Here is a 16,910-nt window from a genome sequence, read left to right on the forward strand (position 1 = left end):
TTAGGACACTGGCATTTATGACTTTTAAACGCATCACTTAAATACTGCCAGTTACCTTCCTTCTTTCACCAAAGCCATCGGTTCTAAAATAATTTCATCCTGAAGGGGGCGCCCCCGAGCAGCGCAGCAGAGGGCCAGGCACGCAGCCGGGCAGCAGGTGCAGGGCTCACCTACGTCCCTTCAGCCGCGGTTCATAAACGAACACCTCGGGGCCACAGAGGTTAGAGGTTAGAGATGCGGACAGAGGCGGCGGGGCTGTCTCATCGCCACCTCCACGTCCCTGAAGCCCCCCCACCCCTGCCTCCCGTCACACTGAAGAAGAATTCTGTTTATTCCACTGGCTCCAACAAACAGGTTGTCCCCAGACCGAATTGCAGCTCTGCCTGGGAGGGCAATTCAACTATCAAAACACACTCCCCATTATTTCCATTTTCCTGCCGTTGGTGTCATGTGGTCCGACCACTGGAGTTGCTGCAAGCGGACAGATCTAGTATAAGATCGAGACCTTAAACTGCCAGGAAACCGTCAACAAACTCGCCGTAAATGCGCCGCTGTACAGGAATAAGGATGCATCTCCCAGTGGAATACTGGACGGAATGCTCCATCTTCTTCTGTTTTGTTTTGTTTTTTTTTAATCAGTGTTAGTCACGTTAATCACTATTAAAGGAAACCATTTAAAAAGGAAACCAATCACATGAACACCATAAATGTTCCGATTTCTCTCTGTTTGTTGGTGTGATGACACAGTCAGGATCCACACTCTAAACGTTGCCCCCCACCCTCTTCCCTAAACGCAGCTTTACACTTCTCCTGCCACAGTTACGTGGCCTTGATCCCACCCTTCACGCTGGTGGCCACATGAGACCCCAGAAAGAAGAGAGGCCACAGGGAATCACCCATTCCTCAGTGGCCGCCGTAACCCCTTTCCCTACCTTCATCTGGTGCACACCACATTCAGCTGAGAACAACGCTCAGGTCTCCCTGAAATCCAGCCCAGCTCTCCTCCCACAGCTCCGCTTTAGCCAAGGCTTTTGTGTTTTCTGCCACGGTTTGAAAAGTTATTTTTTTCTTCCAGTTTTATCGAGGTATAATGACACAGGGCATTGTAGAAATTTAAGATAGAAACATAATGATTTGCTACATATATTCATACCATAAAATGATCACTGCAATAACATCAACTGCCTTGCAGAGTTACGTATTTTTTTTCTTTTTGATGAGAACTTTGAAGATCTACCCTCTTAGCAGCTTATATATGGTCAGCATGCTGTGCATTACGTCCTCAGAACTTATTTACCTTATCACTGGAAGTTTGTATCTTTTGACCCTCGTCCTCACCTGCACGCCCCCTCATTCTACAAGTTCTCAGAGGGCAGCCGTGACCATATCTTAGCCACACCCGTCCTCCTGTGTGAACACAGTGGCTGCTGCCCATGGGCTCATGTTTTCCAAATGAAGGGAGTCCATCTCTCCTCTCCACCCAGGAGGATGTATCCATGGCCCCTGCCAGCAGCATGGCGTGGAAATATCTGGGGAGCTACAGCATTTATAGAACTCTGTATGTAAAGTTGCATTTTGGCCACCTCTGTATAGAAAGATTAACTAAAACGAGCAGTGCTTTGCTTCATATGATTCCATTTTGCATAGAAAGTGCCTAGGCTCGGAAGAACAAGTGGACCACTCTGATCTCACAGACCTTGGGCTGTCCAGGTGCCTAAGAACCCTAAGGACCTGGACCCTGGCCTGCTCAGGTGCCTTGACTTTTTTTGTTCCCCAAAACACAGCTTCTGTGATACCCCCTCATCGAGCTTGAGTCTCAAATGAGCTAAATGCAGCCTTGGGCTTCAGCCTTTGTTTCTTTGGGAGTCCTGCCTCTGAACTTCAATTGCACGCCTCGTGTGTCAGTCTCTTCCCCCAAGTCGTGCTCGAACCTGCATCAGCCCCCTAGAACCATGATGCTGCCACAATCCTCCAGTTAGGAGCATCTCTGCAGCGTACAGATCTGCCTCTCTTCACTCACCCACACTGGCCTGGGCTGCTGGTCCCAGCTGGAACACCACCGTGTGCCCCTCTGCATGCCAGGCTATGAGCTGCTACCCTCTCCCTGTCCCCCAGTGCACAAGTATAGGTTCTCTAAAACCTTCTGCTGTTTCTTCTTCATGAATAAGCAAAGCTCACCAGAATACACTTGCCCTCCCCCAGGTCAGCAGAAGAGATTTCCCTAGCAAATCCACAAACGCTATTCTGTGTTTCATGAAGATACTGTTTTCCTGAGCACTGGACATAATAGTGACCTTGTGAACCTACTATGTCACGTTAGTGCACTGAGTTTCTCCGTAGAGTGCCAAGCTCTGCATGTCCTTCTTTTTATACTGCACATTCCCAAGGGCACGGTGCCCTGAGAGCTACAGGATCTCCACAAACAGCTGCAGAGAGGATGAATCCCACTGACAGGATGAGGGGGGTATCTACACTGGAATCACTGAAAAGCCAACAGGCCCTATTTTTTTTTTTTTTTACTAGTTCTAAAAAATCAAATCAAACCACTTGTGTTGCTCCCAAGCTCAGCGCTGTGAACAAATGACACCGACTTTGATTTTATAGTGAAATTATGGAAACTGCCGACTCCCGTGGAACAAAAAAGCAAACCTTATTCTTTCTCTCTCTCTCTCTCTTTTTTTTTTTTTTGAATAATAGTGAAGCAAAGTTTATTGAGTGATGGGACAAAGCTCCCAGCAAGTCTTATTCTCATACGACACTCTGGTCTATTTCGAGACTGCCTATCTCATGCTGCTACTGGCCTGTATGAAGTACACAAATGGGAGAGATGGTGATTCACCAAAACCAATGCTCTCAACAAGTGGTGAATGGGCTCTTATGCTGCTCCAATGGTCAGTGCATCATGAGAGGTCTTGGAGGGAATGAACGGCCCCCACTCCTGAGAATGCCTCCAACCACAGGTAGAATGGGGCCAAACCACACTACCTGAGATGTCTGAGAGGCTGTGCTTCTCCCTCAACAGCTGCTGACTGGCCTTTCTAGTCTTTCTCTGCTGTCTACAAAGAGACTCTTTTTTATTTGGAACTCCCCTGCCCGAGGCTCCTATGTTTATGCCACCTTCAGTGGTGTCCTGCAGTTGGTCCTGTGGTCACAGGACATCAACAACAGCTGTTTGGAGCACTGGAGCTCCAGAGACGTGGTGGGCATGTTAAAGGCTGGTGTGAAAGGAAGACCACAGGGTCCTCCCTGCCCACTTCCTGGTCCCTCGTTCCTTCTCCGCTCACCCCCACTTAAACATTCAGTCCCACCTACCTGTACACCAGACAGCCTCCCACATACATGGCTTCCCCACATCCTCAATTTGCCTCTGTAGCTCTCGCCACGTTTGATGACTATATGGTCATTTGTGCCACCATATAGGCTTTCACACCCAGTTGTGCATATGACTCAATGCTGCACAAGTGGGTGAGTGAGGGCTGGAACCCAGGCTGTGGGGTAGTGTCCCATGTACCTGCTGCACCTTAGTAGCTGTGCGGATACATGGGCTGAGCGAGCAATTCAAGCACGGCAGGGCTCCAGGCTCCGAGTGTGGCCCCTATAATCCTGACCCCAGGCTGGCCAGGTCACTCAGCCGGCAGATGTGAATCCATCTGGTGCCGGAGATGTAATCCTACTGAATCATGGGCTCCGTAAGGGTCTGAAGTACATAAGAGGGATTAAAACTCACTACAATCAATGCTGTTAAAGAACCTGGCAAAGCACCCAGAAGGGAAAGGCAACAAAGATGTGGCTTGGGACAATTTCACTAAGGGGGCCTTTTCCAGGCAGACAGCAGACAGAGGGCACATGCAGGGGTCCAGTGAGACAGCAGGGCTATGAGAGACCAAGTGGCTGACATAGGGCACTGAGCAGAAGCAAGTCCGTGGGCGGAGGGATGAGGCTGTAAAGGATGTTGAGTCCTTGGCTGAGTGTGGACGTGCTGGTAGCAAAGTGAGCAGAGAACCTTAAAGCAAAAGAATAATATGACCTATGTGCTTTCTAATTTTTTTTTTTTCATCAAGAACTTTCTGGTGGCACTGTGGGAGACAAAGAGCTCGAAGACATCAGTGACTGGGAAACTTCCAGCAGCCATAGCTCAGGGATAAAATGAGAATCTGATACCTACTTATTGGGTGCGGTTGATAAGGGTGCTGAGGACCTCAGGAAGGGAGCACCAGCATGCAGAAAAGAGGCAGGACGGGGAAAGACGGCACATGGGGGACATGCTGCACTGTCATTTGGAAATACGAGATGCCATAGACATTCAAGGAGAATTATGTGGCATGCAGCCGGGGCTCCAGATGCCCCCCACATGTTCACCCTGACAGTAAAGGGACCACAGAACTGACACCTGGCCAGTACTGTGGACAAAGGACACGTGGCGTCTTGCATCTGTGACATGACTGCTTTTCCCCGCACTACAAATCAACATAGTGATTAAAGAAAAAAAGGAGGAAATTTATAAATCTTTGACTCATACATCTGATCTACTGTTTCTTTCTTGGAAGAAAAAAAAATCAAAGGACTGACTTAGGCTAATTCAGATGAAATTAAATTTTGCACCCTCCTCAATTTCAACCGAAAAATTTGCACTTCATCCTGTGCTAGAGTGTAAATTTGAAGCTATTCAAGTGTTTCCAAACATGAAAGAATAAAAATCCACTTACATGTGAAAAGTGGGACTACTCTGAAAGTTTAACATACAGCAACCTCTGAATGTTACAGAAAATACCAGTCAGATCTTTTAGTAACATTTGAAAAAAATAATAGATTTAAAAAAAAAAGACAACTAAGGAGTATCTGGTGTAAAAGAACTAATCAACAAATGTCCATCTCTACTCCCTTTGCATCTTGAGAACAGCATGTCCTCATGTGAACAGGTGAGAGAAAACTTCTTACTCTCAATCCCCCTAATTTTTTTTTTTTATTAAACCACCTTTTTGAGTTATGACTGACCTACACAAAGCTGAACATATTTAATGTATACAACTTGGTAAGTCTGGAAATAAATATATACAGTGACATCATCACAATATATGCCATAAATCTATTCATCACCCCCATATTTATTATGATGATGATAAGAACACTTCATGTACGATCAACTCTCTTCACAAAATTTTAAGTTAACAGTGCTATTAACTATAAACCTTATACTGTATGTAGCACTTCTCTAGGACATACAGACCACGGCAGGAACTGCTCCTAGAACTGTCTACTTGAGGTGTGGTGTGCGATCCATAGAGAGAACCCCCGCCCTCAGCTCTCCAGGTGGAAACAGTGACAGGGAGCAGCAGGGCAGCGTGTGTAGGAGGCAGGCCTGCCACCGAGCCTCGGCACACGGTGGCCCAACAACGGGAGCTCTAACGAGCAATGCCTAACCACCCCTCTATCCCTTCCTCCTCAGGTGGTTCCCTCAAAGGGAAGGGAAACATCTCACAAGTAACCTCCCTAACAGGGAGCCAGCCTGTGTCCTGAGGGAAGCCTGAATTCACCTACCATAGTACCTGAGAGTTTTAGGTAAGTTAAAGCAATTTTGTAAGAATTAGGAAACCACGAAGTTTTCTTGACTCTGTGGCACCACTTTGGGTAACTAACATTCCCTAACTAAGCCAAATGTAACTTATACAAAAATGTCTCGAGCAGCACTATTTATAAGTACTCAGAATCCTAGTAAATTGCATAATAAATGCTTCTTGAATGAATGAATAAAAAGCAAAACAAGAGAAAACAAATGATCAGCAATGACATAATATCTAAGCAAATCACCATTTAGCAGCATCATTAATATTTAGCCCGGATGCATTATGAATGACAGAGACACTGCTGTTTGTACATAGAAATTTATACATGCTATGATTTTTTAAGGAAAAAGAGCAAACTATATGCATATATGAACTGCATAAAAGGTGCACCACTAATTAGGTAAACATATTAGAAATACAATCCACACTTTTCATTAGCACAAATGCACAGTAAGGTTGATCACCGGAACTTAATTGAATAAATATGGCCTGAATTTATTCTTCTTAGCATATCCGATAGCAGGGACCTTTTTAAATGCTTGCAGAGACACAAAAACTGCAGAGAGGAGAGACAAGGACAGAGGGGTGGGCTGACCTGGAGCGGGGTTTGGGGGCTGCCTGGTGTAGGACACGTTGAACGCAGGCTCCTCGATCAGCGGCGGGGGGTACATGCGCCTCCGGATGAAGAAGCCGGCTCCGCAGCAGAAGAGCACGCCCATCATCAGGAGGAACCTGAGCAAGAGCACAGTGGTGAGGTGGTGCTCAGGGCCGATCGGGGGGCCGGGGGGCTCGGCGATCCCGAGGGCAGGGGGCCACAGGGCGGGGCTCAGCACCTGGCTCCTCAGGCTGGCCTTCCCCTCACATCTCCCCCCGGACGTTCCTGGGTGGACTTCTGGGATGCCCCCGAATGGAACTCACACTGAGAAGCTAAGGGAGAGTTCTCAGCTCCAAATGGTCAGCTGCCTTCGAAGGGTTGGTACAAGCACTTACCGTCCATAGCTCTCACCTCAACTCGGTCATTTTAGTCAAAACAGGAGATGCCTTCTCAACCTCAATCTCAATGTTTGAACACAAGGCCACGGCCAATCCGGCTTTTGCCTCACTGTCCATGTCCTCCGTTTTCCATTCTTTGCCCAGGAAGCAACAAGGACAAGCACATTTATCCTTCCTAGCAGTTTTCTCTTCATTGTAACGTGAATATTCCCAAAGAAATTTTAAATGGTGACCTTCCTAGAGCACACCCTCATTATAGAAAAAACTACAGGACTAGAAAAAATACTCACAGTCAATAGAAAAGCTGCATATATAAAATCTCTAGGTATGGCTGACATTCCCCTACTGTGATCTTAAAATCTAACGAACAGTAGAGCTGAATGCTTTGATGACAGGACCTCTGTCCAGCTCATCTAGGAGTTCTCAGAGATGGTCACACTGCTGGCATTCAATAAACGACTGCATGGCTTCTTCCCACCTCACATTTGCACCATACCTTTTCTTCCTGAAACAAGGGAAGTCGTTCTGAGAAGAGCCAAGCTGTCTGTCCTGCACAGACATGGCTGGGAAGCTCCTGCATATCTCAGACCTGACATTACGATGGGACTCATGCAACCCTCCAGAACCTCAGCCAGTATAGCCATACTATGTGGGCAGCATACTGCCTTGTGAAAGACGAACATGCAGCAGAGCCGGCTGTGCCATGGTTTAAAGGAGTCTGGCCATACATACATGAAATTTAAGAAAAAAGGCAGATGATAAAGACTTTATTAGTATGATGTTAAGTGTAAGAAGACACTTATTCACTGATAAGTCAATCAGTATTTACTGGACAACCTTGGAACGTGGAGTAGGAAGATAGTAGGAACGTGGAGTAGGAAGATAGTTCAGAGGCATAGGACAGGAAATTATTCAGGAAAGGGCAGAAATTGTGGCTCTCTGACCTGTCTTCTAATTCATTATTCACTGAACAATTTTAAGCATCTGCTCTGCTCCCAGCACCATGCTATGCATTACAGAGAATATGGTGAGGTCCCTCTCAACCCATTAAACCTGAGTTCTAGTAGAGGAGAACAGCAAACAACAAATTTACAAAATCAGTGATTTACAACTCTAGTAAGTGCTAAGAAAGAAAAATTAAGGTGCAATCAAGGGGGGGGTGTATGGTGAAATACATATAAAATTGACCCTTGTCACCAATTTTAAGTGTACAATTCAGTGCAACAGGTTTTAAACAAGGGTAGGTATTATAGCGAGGCAATCAGAAAAACTTCTTTTCCTTCAACATCCGAGCTGAGTTCTGAAGAATGGAAAGAAAAGAGGCAAGTTGAAGAGGAGGCAAGGCACGTTCTGGCTGGAAAGAACAGCATCTATGCTCCAGCAGGAAGCTAGGCAGGCGAGAGGCCCCAGAGCATGGCCGGGGAGCTAAAGGAGCTCCACGGTGCAGGGGCCTGGCATCTCACCACTGAGATGCTGGAATCACACAGGGAGCCGTTCGAGCTCTTAAAACCAATTTCCCTCTGGTGGACTCAATTATAATCGTACATTCAACAGTGGGTCCAACTCTAAGTATCTGAGCAGGAATATGAAGCATAGAGAGGCTGACTGTCCACAAAGGTTTACCTTTTCAAATAACCTTGCCACTTACTCCTAAGAGACCCGGCGCCTGGATTAGAAAATGCACAAGACCTCTGAGAGATATGGGTCCCTTCCATGAGATAAGCTGCCATGCGGATTACACTATCAAAAGGAATTATTCTTTTGCTAGCCAAGTAAGAACGATATCGCACCTCATACTTTAGACTGATATAAAGTAAGTACAAGGCAGGGACAGGGCAAAGTCACATGGCAGGGGACCAATGGCCAGCTTAGGTATCAGTCATCATCAGAGTCATTCCTCATTGAAATATTACTCTGAAAGAACTTATTTTAAGAGAGAAACTGATAAGGGGGCAGCAAAATGAATTTATAGTAATATTGAAAGAGAGAAAGCAGGACCTCAGTTAGGGAACAGGAGTGGTAGAGGAAGAGAGGCAGTTCTTTGAAGTACTGAGGATGGTGTTCTACAAGTTCCTTTTCACTGCTGAGCAGGTTTGGGGAGCTTTCCAGGATTAAGACAGGAATTTTCTGCCTTTTCTATTGTCGAAAGTAGTCTGATTTGTTCAGCTCAAGTTGTTTTTTCCAATTCCTTCCTGCCCTCCCCCCAACACTTGGTTCTCTCCTTGAATGCACTGTCCCTATGCAGACCCAGGTGCATTCAGCTCCCTGGAGTGGCGGCGCTCTGCAGCAGGCCTCATGCACCACACTAACCCTGCCAGGTGCACTTCTTCCCAGGCCTATGCAGACCCAGGTGCATGCCTCTGGCATCAGAGGCTCCATCTTGTGTCTCCGGAGTGGGAGGCACCCGCAGCAGGCCTCATGCACCTCGCTAACCCTTCCCAGTGTGCTTTCCAGCTCTACCAAAGGTGCTACTGGTCTAGTTTTTCTAATCCTCATGATTTCATTCACACCGTGTGAGTCAAATTTTTTAGAACTGGCAGGGCCTTTTGAAAGCATTTTCATCTTAAACCTTTGTTCTATGTAAGGAGACAGAAGTCTTCAGAAACGAGGTGGGACCCAGGAGAGCAGCCCTTCCTTCCCTCTATGTCCAGCTCCATATTCCCATCCCTGTGCCTCTCTCCCAAACACCTGCCCCCCCACATGAGTTTCCTGACACTCTCACCACTTTGGCTCTTCTTAGCTCTGTCCCATCAACATGTGGGTCCTTTGCACAGAACACCCTCTCTGAGACCCGAGGTCAGAAGCTTTGCCAGCTCTTCCCAACTTCTCTGGCATCAGAGGCTCCATCTTGTGTCTCCAGGACACTGGTTTAAAACTCTCTACATACAATTACCTATTGAGACATCTGTGCCTTTTAGGAGCCTGACTACGGGAGATGCCTCTCCACGGGACCCTGGTACACACCAGACACTTCATGTTTACTGAGAGGAGGAGGGCTTGGAGCAGAACCCAGGCATCCTTTGACTTTAGCTGGCACCCCTCAAAATTATACCTTGAGGGCAGCTGGGGTGGCTCAGCAGTTTAGCGCCTGCCTTCCACCCAGGGCATGATTCTGGAGTCCTGGGATCGAGTCCCATGTCGGGCTCCCTGCATGGAGCCTGCTTCTCCCTCTGCCTGTGCCTCTGCCTCTCTCTCTCTGTCTCTCTCATGAATAAATAAATAAAATCTTAAAAAAAAAAATTATACCTCGAGGAGTTCTCTGGCTATAGAGAACCTGTTGTCAGAATCTCAACACTTATAACTTGACCACATCTTCCCGCATCTGGATCCTCTGATTTGATGGCCCTCACGAGATGTCTCTGTGTAGGGGTCCCACTAACTCCCTGCGTGCTATCTTACCAATGCACCCCAACTCTAACAAGTGATTCTGATGAGTAGTTCAAAGGCACCTGACTGCTGGTTCAGGTAAAGCTTCCTGGGAAAGCTAACAAAAGGTGTTTTAGTTTCTAGGCCCTCACCTTTCGCCTAGGCTCTCAATTTTTTTTTTTTTTTTTTTTTTTTCCCTGAGGGAGGGTAGGGGCAGAGGGAAAGAGAGGATCCTAAGCAGGTGCAGAGCCCAACATGGGGCTGGATCTCATGACCCCGAGATCACGACCTGCGCTGAAATGAAGAGTCAGATGCTTCACTGAATGAGCCACCAAGGCACTCCCTGGACTCCCAATTAAAAAAAAGAAAAAAATCACATAATACCAAAACCTTGACAAATTTTTTTAACTTTGAGGAGCGTTTCACTGTGAGGAACATCTGGTGCTTCAGGCCACGTGGCATAACTTCCTATTTCAGGATTCTTACCCCCAGACAGTCCTGCCTCCTCGTACTGCAAGGCCCCCTGGGGGAAAACTGGTGGGAAGGATCCATGAGGCTAGGCAAAGCTTGAAGTGCCGCCCCTCCTGGTCCTCCCGTCCTGGTCCACTCCACCTTGAAGCGCACCCAGAGATGGAGACACTTAGAAAATCTTAGGCTTAAATTAAAAAAAAAAAAATTACCTTCTCTTACAGAGTTTTAGGCACCAGCATGGCACCTGGCTCCGGGGGCTGGCCGGAAGTAGTGACACGGAGGCCGGAGAGGTCAACGCCAGCCCCAGCGGCGGCCAGGCCAGGGTGCGCCGTGACCCGAAGGCAGCCTCGGAGCCGCGGAGCCCGCTCACCGGTGTTTTCCGTAACCGCGGCCTGGGGCCGGCGGTCGGAAGGGAAACAGAAAACCTCACACAACGTTTCACGTGGCCGCTGCGACGTGCTTATTAGTAAGAGTCCTCGAGGCCTCGGAAGCCAGAAACGGCGGAGCCCGAGGTCAGCAGGGCGCTGCGGGGTCCCCCGGGGGGCGGGGCAGGGTGCTGCGCGCCGGAAGTGCCCGCCCACCCGCCTTCCGGCACATCCGGCCCCGTCCCGCCCCGCCCCGCCGGCGCTGACCCCGACCCCGTGGCGTCCTCGCGGCCGTTTCAGAGGCGCGGCAGGGGGCGGCCCCGGTATCGAGGGGAGGTGCGCCCCGTCGGCCACGGCCCGGGCCCCGCTCCGCAGTCCGGGCGTCCGGCCGCTCTGCCGTCCCTCGCGGGGCTGGAAGGTGGCCGGCGGGCCGCCTGGCCTCGGAGCGGCGCTGGGTCACGGCCACGAGCCGGCCGGAGGACGCCGTGGTCCGCGCGTGGTCCGCGCCGTAAGAGGCGCCGCTCCGGGAGGCGGGGCCTGCGCTCCCCGGGAGGGGCGGGACCTACCAGAAGTACCACAGCCGCTGGATGGACAGCGCCCGCACGCAGCACCGGGAGCCACAGCAGTCCTCGTACGGGCGGCATCTGAGGAGACAGAGAGGGCGGAGGCTGCTCAGGGCCCGGGGCCGCCGGGACGCCCCCCTCCCCCCCGGGCCCCACCGTGCGGCCCCGCGGACCCGCCTCCACGGCTGGGACCCGGACCCCCTGACGAGGCTCGGAGGAGGGGTGCGGCCCCGCGAGCCCGGGGAGCGGAACCAGACGACGTCCGTCCCGGTCTTGCCACCTGAGGGTGGGGGGCTTCTGGCAAGTCACTCAGCCTCGGTGAGCCTCAGCTCCCCATAACTGCATTTTTGCATTTTCCCCCAGAATACGCGGGGGGGAGGGCAGGACCCCTTTAAAGTGCTAAGTTTTAAGGCCATCACGCTTATGCGGACTTGAAGAAAAACAGGGCGTCACATCTAAGAACTGTTATCTCGTGTCTTCACATAGACACCCATGCAGACGTGTGTGGACCAGGTCACAACCCAAGGATGTTTCTCCAAGGCTTCTGAGGTGCGAGCTCCAAAAGCGGACAAGCTCAAGTTTCTGGCGTGTCTGGATGAGCTGCTTTCTCCTCCCGTTGGGTCCAGGGCCGCTTTCAAGTTTCAAGTTTCCAACTAGGCGGTCACTTCCTGCTGCCAACGATGCCGGACTCCTGCCTGGGTCACTCTGGTCAAGCGGCTATTGCAGTTTTATTCCTAATTCTACCAGAAGATGCCCTGCAGTGATGAATTTCTAGAAGATGCAACTCTCACGAAGGCCTTCTCAAGTGGGAATGTCCCTGCTCACCTGCCTACTCCTGAGCACCTCCTGAAGGAGGGCAGGAAGCGGCTGTGGAGGGGTGGAGAATACAGACGGCAGGTATTTGCGCCTTCGGAGAAATGAGACTGTTAATCCCTCCATTGCTCTACGACCTTTGCCACCATGATGTTTCCCGTGTCCTTCCCTCTGGGTTTCGCCCCTAACTATAACTAAACCTGCCTCGAGGACAGCCAGAGCTAAGGGTACACTCAGGGAGTCCACCCAACTCTGGTAAGCATAAACTTGGTATAAAAAAGGAAGGCAGGTACCGGGATAAACATCTGGTGAACGGATCATCTTTCAAGAGCTGAATTTGATTAAGTGCTTCCTTCACAGCTATACTTACAAGCAAGCATTTGCGACTTTGAAACCTAAGCCCCTGCAGCATCCTATTTCCCAGATTAGAAAAAACACACAGGACAAGAACCCTTACAAGCCTCTTGTCTCAAATTCTACACACGTACACACACACATACACACACGTACACACGTGCTCACACTGCCCTTGGCCTGAGAATCAAGATAGAAGTATAATGACTTGGTGTTGTTTTTTTTATTTTAAAGATTTTATTTATTTATTCATGAGAATACACAGAAAGGAGAGAGAGAGTGAGAGAGAGGCAGAAACACAGGCTGAAGAAGAAGCAGGCTCCATGCAGGGAGCCTGACATGGGACTTGATCCCAGGTCTCCAGGATCATGCCCTGGGCTGAAGGCAGCGCTAAACCGCTGAGCCACCCGGGCTGCCCATGACTTGGAGTTCTAATTCAAATTACTCTCTGTTGGCAAGACTCAACATCTAAGTGCTCAGCTCTTACTTTTCAGGATCCAAATTTGGAACACTAACAGTAAATATGTGTTGTCAACTGATTATCTGCTTTCTTTTCTCCAAACAGAGCATCTTTTATGCTCCCTTGGTTAGCTGAAGACCCATTCACTCCAAGCATACTTGTTGCTCATCTGCACTCCTGGACCGGCTCCCAGGGTGGATGCTGACGAGTGCCAACCTCTTGAAGGAACACGTAATTATCCATGGAGTGAAACTTGTGCCCCCTTTCTTTCTGCTACTTTTTTTTTCCCAGTGAACCTGCTGGCAAAAATTGGAGCCCTAAGAACATACCTACTGGCATTTCAAGCAGCTGTGATTATAAAAGGAATGTTAAGTGTACAGGGAGCTGAATCGAAAGCAGTAAACATTAGCAGGCAGGCCAGCATACTAAATAAGCCCTCATCTGACACATCAGGGCGCCTGGGGCCCAGCTCTGAAATGGCACAGGCGTTCCAGCTAAAGACAGCTCAAGACTAACCAGGCGTCTTACCTTCACTGTGTTGGATGCAGAATAAATCAGGACAGAGACAACAGAATGGAATTTCCCTCCTTGAGCTATACTATTCTGCGTGCCACCTCAGACTTACCGTAGAAAGGAACAAACACCACTCTTCACTAAATCTACTCTTCAATGTATCTAAATTTTAAGTCTAGGATCCTGAAAGACACAAACAGCTTCAAAGATGTGAAAACAGCATGTACATCCAATGGGTCCCTGGAACTGTGCCCTGAGAGCCAGGTGTTCTTCACTGTACCCCATGATCCAAACAGATTTCTGATGAGGTCAGAATAGGCGGTGTGAATTTGTAATTAACTACATTACAGAGATAAAATGAGACTGCCCCGCCTCTCTCCTCCAGCAAACGATAGGTGGTGAGGTCCTGAGGATACATAATGTAAAAGGAAGCATATGTGTGGAAGCATATCTGCCACAAGTTAGAAATGTTAGAGCAGCAATGAGATACAAATAGAACAGGACGGCTCCCTCAGCAGTTTCAGGCGGCTAAGAAGTAAGCATACGTCACACTTGGTGCTGTCCAGGAGGTAAGGGCGTCTGGCCATCGGACATCGGACATGTGCTCTTAGCCGTCAAGTCTAAATCTCAAGAGCAGAAAAGGATAACACAGCAGAGCAGAGCACATTCAATGTTAATGGAGTCACAGAATCTTTGTAGTAAAGAAGAATGGCCAGATGTTGATATATTAACTCTTTCACATGATGTGAAATGGTAATTTGTATTTAAACTGATTCATGGGGGATCCCTGGGTGGCGCAGCAGTTTGGCGCCTGCCTTTGGCCCAGGGCGCGATCCTGGAGACCCAGGATCGAATCCCACATTGGGCTCCCGGTGCATGGAGCCTGCTTCTCCCTCTGCCTGTGTCTCTGCCTCTCTCTCTCTCTCTCTCTCTCTGTGTGTGTGTGTGTGTGTGTGACTATCATAAATAAATTTAAAAAATCAAAAATAAAAAAATTTAAACTGATTCATGGAAAATCATCTCAGCATCTGGTATATCAAGTAAAATATGAGTTAGGGGGATCCCTGGGTGGCGCAGCGGTTTAGCGGCTGCCTTTGGCCCAGGGCACGATCCTGGAGACCTGGGATCGAATCCCACGTTGGGCTTCCGGTGCATGGAGCCTGCTTCTCCCTCTGCCTGTGTCTCTGCCTCTCTCTCTCTCTCTCTCTCTGTGACTATCATAAATAAATAAATAAATAAATAAATAAATAAATAAATAAATAATAAATAAATAAATAAAACCTTTAACAATATATCAGTTAAGGGATCCCTGGGTGGCGCAGTGGTTTAGCGCCTGCCTTTGGCCCAGGGCGCGATCCTGGAGACCCGGGATCGAATCCCACGTCAGGCTCCCGGTGCATGGAGCCTGCTTCTCCCTCTGCCTGTGTCTCTGCCTCTCTCTCTCTCTCTCTCTGTGACTATCATAAATAAATAAAAAATTAAAAAAAAAAAAAAAAAAAAACAATATATCAGTTAAGTATTCAGAGTGGAGGTCTAGAGATGGAGTTTGTGGGGTCTGGGTTTTTTTTGTTTGTTTTTTTAGTATTCAGTAAAGAACAGGGCATGGTTCACAAATGACAACGTTAGAGTTTTAAGTAAATTCCCATCAACATTGTGTTATTTAAATATGCTAATCTATTCCATTACCTGCTGGATTAGGTCTCCGCAAACCATTCCCTTCTAAGTTTCTGCCAATACAACATTTTTTTTTGCCGAATCCCAAGTTTCTTAGTTTGACAGTGGCCTAGTCTCCTGCATTTTATGCCTTGTGTATCTTGATATCTAGACTTGCTTCTGATACTACTTTTATTATCATGTTTGCTCCCAACAGAGCAAAGCACACAGCAGATGCCTGAAGAAGACTGAGTTAGATTCAGGAGGTAAATTCACATTATCAGAGACCCTCAATAATCTGAGAGAAACTGGATTTCTTGGAAAAACTAAACTCAGCCCCACAAGGTTTGGAGAAAACTCTAAAAGGTACATGAAACTCTGGGGGGACAGAACAGAGGTCAGCTTGATCCTCGGCCTGCCCAACACATTTGGGAAATCTCTCTGTAAGAGCTTGAAGAGCTCTAGGCCTTACTTGCATGAAGGACTCCAGCCTCTGACTATCATCGTGATGGAGTTTCCTTTCTACCTCCTCACACAGAAGCTGTCCATTCCCTACTGCAGGGTCTCCTGAAGTGCACACCTTTGATGGTTACAGGGCATTCTTCCCCATACAGAATCCATGTCTGGCCCTCACTGCTCCCCTTCCTGCCTTACACGGACCATTGCAGAATAAGTAGCCCTATCACCATCTAAAAGAATTCCCTGGGCAACCCTGGTGGCCCAGCGGTTTGGCACTGCCTTTGACCCAGGGTGTGATCCTGGAGACCCAGGATCGAGTCCTGCGTCGGGCTCCCTGCATGCAGCCTGCTTCTCTCCCTCTGCCTGTGTCTCTGCCTCTCTCTGTGTCTGTCATGAATAAATAAATAAAATCTTTAAAAATAAAATAAAAGAATTCCCATGATTAAATTTCATGTCTGAAATCTGGTCCATTATGTCGGTCAGTCTGGAGCTTGGAGAACTTCGTGCTGTCACCCAGGCATTCATGATTCCTACTAGTTTTCTGTCATTTACGTGAAGAATCCAAGTCAAGTTTTCTTGGGACCCAAGAATGTCCAACACTACCAAGCCCATCCTGCTCCTTCTGTCTGCCACAGCCCCACAGCAGATGACATGCATGGCAGTGTCCAATAATGGCACAGTAAGACCTGGTAGAGACTAAGGCTTGGGTCTGAGCATGAAGCGGACTCTTTCCACACCTTAATGCCAAAATCTAGAACCAGAGATCTTCCCAAAGTCCAGCAGGCTGCCTGGAACAAGTAAATCAAAGGAAGAAAAAAAAAAAGAAAGAAAGAAAGAAATCCACCCTGCTAAGTGAGTCGTGGCCTAACTGCATGGAATGTTGGGAGGTGGGCAGGGGTGTACACTAAAATTTAGCAGTCTGCAGATGGAGGGGGAGCGTGAGCACCCTGGCAGGTGCAGTACCAACCCACCACTAAGTGGTCTTCTAATCAGCCATCTTAGATGCTGACCAATCAGATAGGTTCACTGCCTGGATAAAAACAAAGCAATAATTGAATTATATATTTACTTAGAAAGGAAAGAAAATAAAGGATTCAAGACCTCTCCTTACAACCTTGAGTATGTTTGCTACAGCAATTCCATATTGTCATTCAAATCGGAGTATTGAGGATGGAGCTAAAGCTGAACTCCATTAGAGACCTTACTTCCATGTTAGCATTTTATTAATCATAATTGTATAGGTACAGCTCTCACACCAGTTACAAATCCACTTAACTGGCCTATTTATTTATATCAGAATTCCTTGTCTTTATCACTGAGCTATTGTGTGAGGGGC

General features: G+C 48.2%; 1 protein-coding gene and 1 long non-coding RNA gene across 3 annotated transcripts in view; one reads left to right on the forward strand and one right to left on the reverse strand.

Annotated features, from left to right (window-relative positions):
- VOPP1 (VOPP1 WW domain binding protein) overlaps positions 1 to 16,910 on the reverse strand; it is a 105,283-nt gene that overhangs the window by 16,263 nt on the left and 72,110 nt on the right. Inside the window, exons 3-4 of one of the 2 annotated variants that reach the window (XM_038562627.1) lie at positions 11,326 to 11,403; positions 6,160 to 6,296 (exon numbers count right to left, since the gene is read on the reverse strand). In XM_038562627.1, coding sequence (XP_038418555.1) covers positions 6,160 to 6,296; positions 11,326 to 11,403 — 215 coding nt within the window. Of the gene's footprint in view, positions 1 to 6,159; positions 6,297 to 10,603; positions 10,966 to 11,325; positions 11,404 to 16,910 lie in introns of those variants that run through there. The other variant, XM_038562628.1, reaches the window with a different exon arrangement.
- LOC119864157 lies at positions 11,503 to 16,328 on the forward strand. The gene is made up of 3 exons (XR_005373047.1): positions 11,503 to 11,640; positions 11,809 to 14,031; positions 15,333 to 16,328. It is a non-coding gene; the product is annotated as an uncharacterized LOC119864157 (long non-coding RNA).

Source organism: Canis lupus, chromosome 18, assembly GCF_011100685.1.
Source record: "Canis lupus familiaris isolate Mischka breed German Shepherd chromosome 18, alternate assembly UU_Cfam_GSD_1.0, whole genome shotgun sequence".
Lineage (NCBI taxonomy): Eukaryota > Metazoa > Chordata > Mammalia > Carnivora > Canidae > Canis > Canis lupus.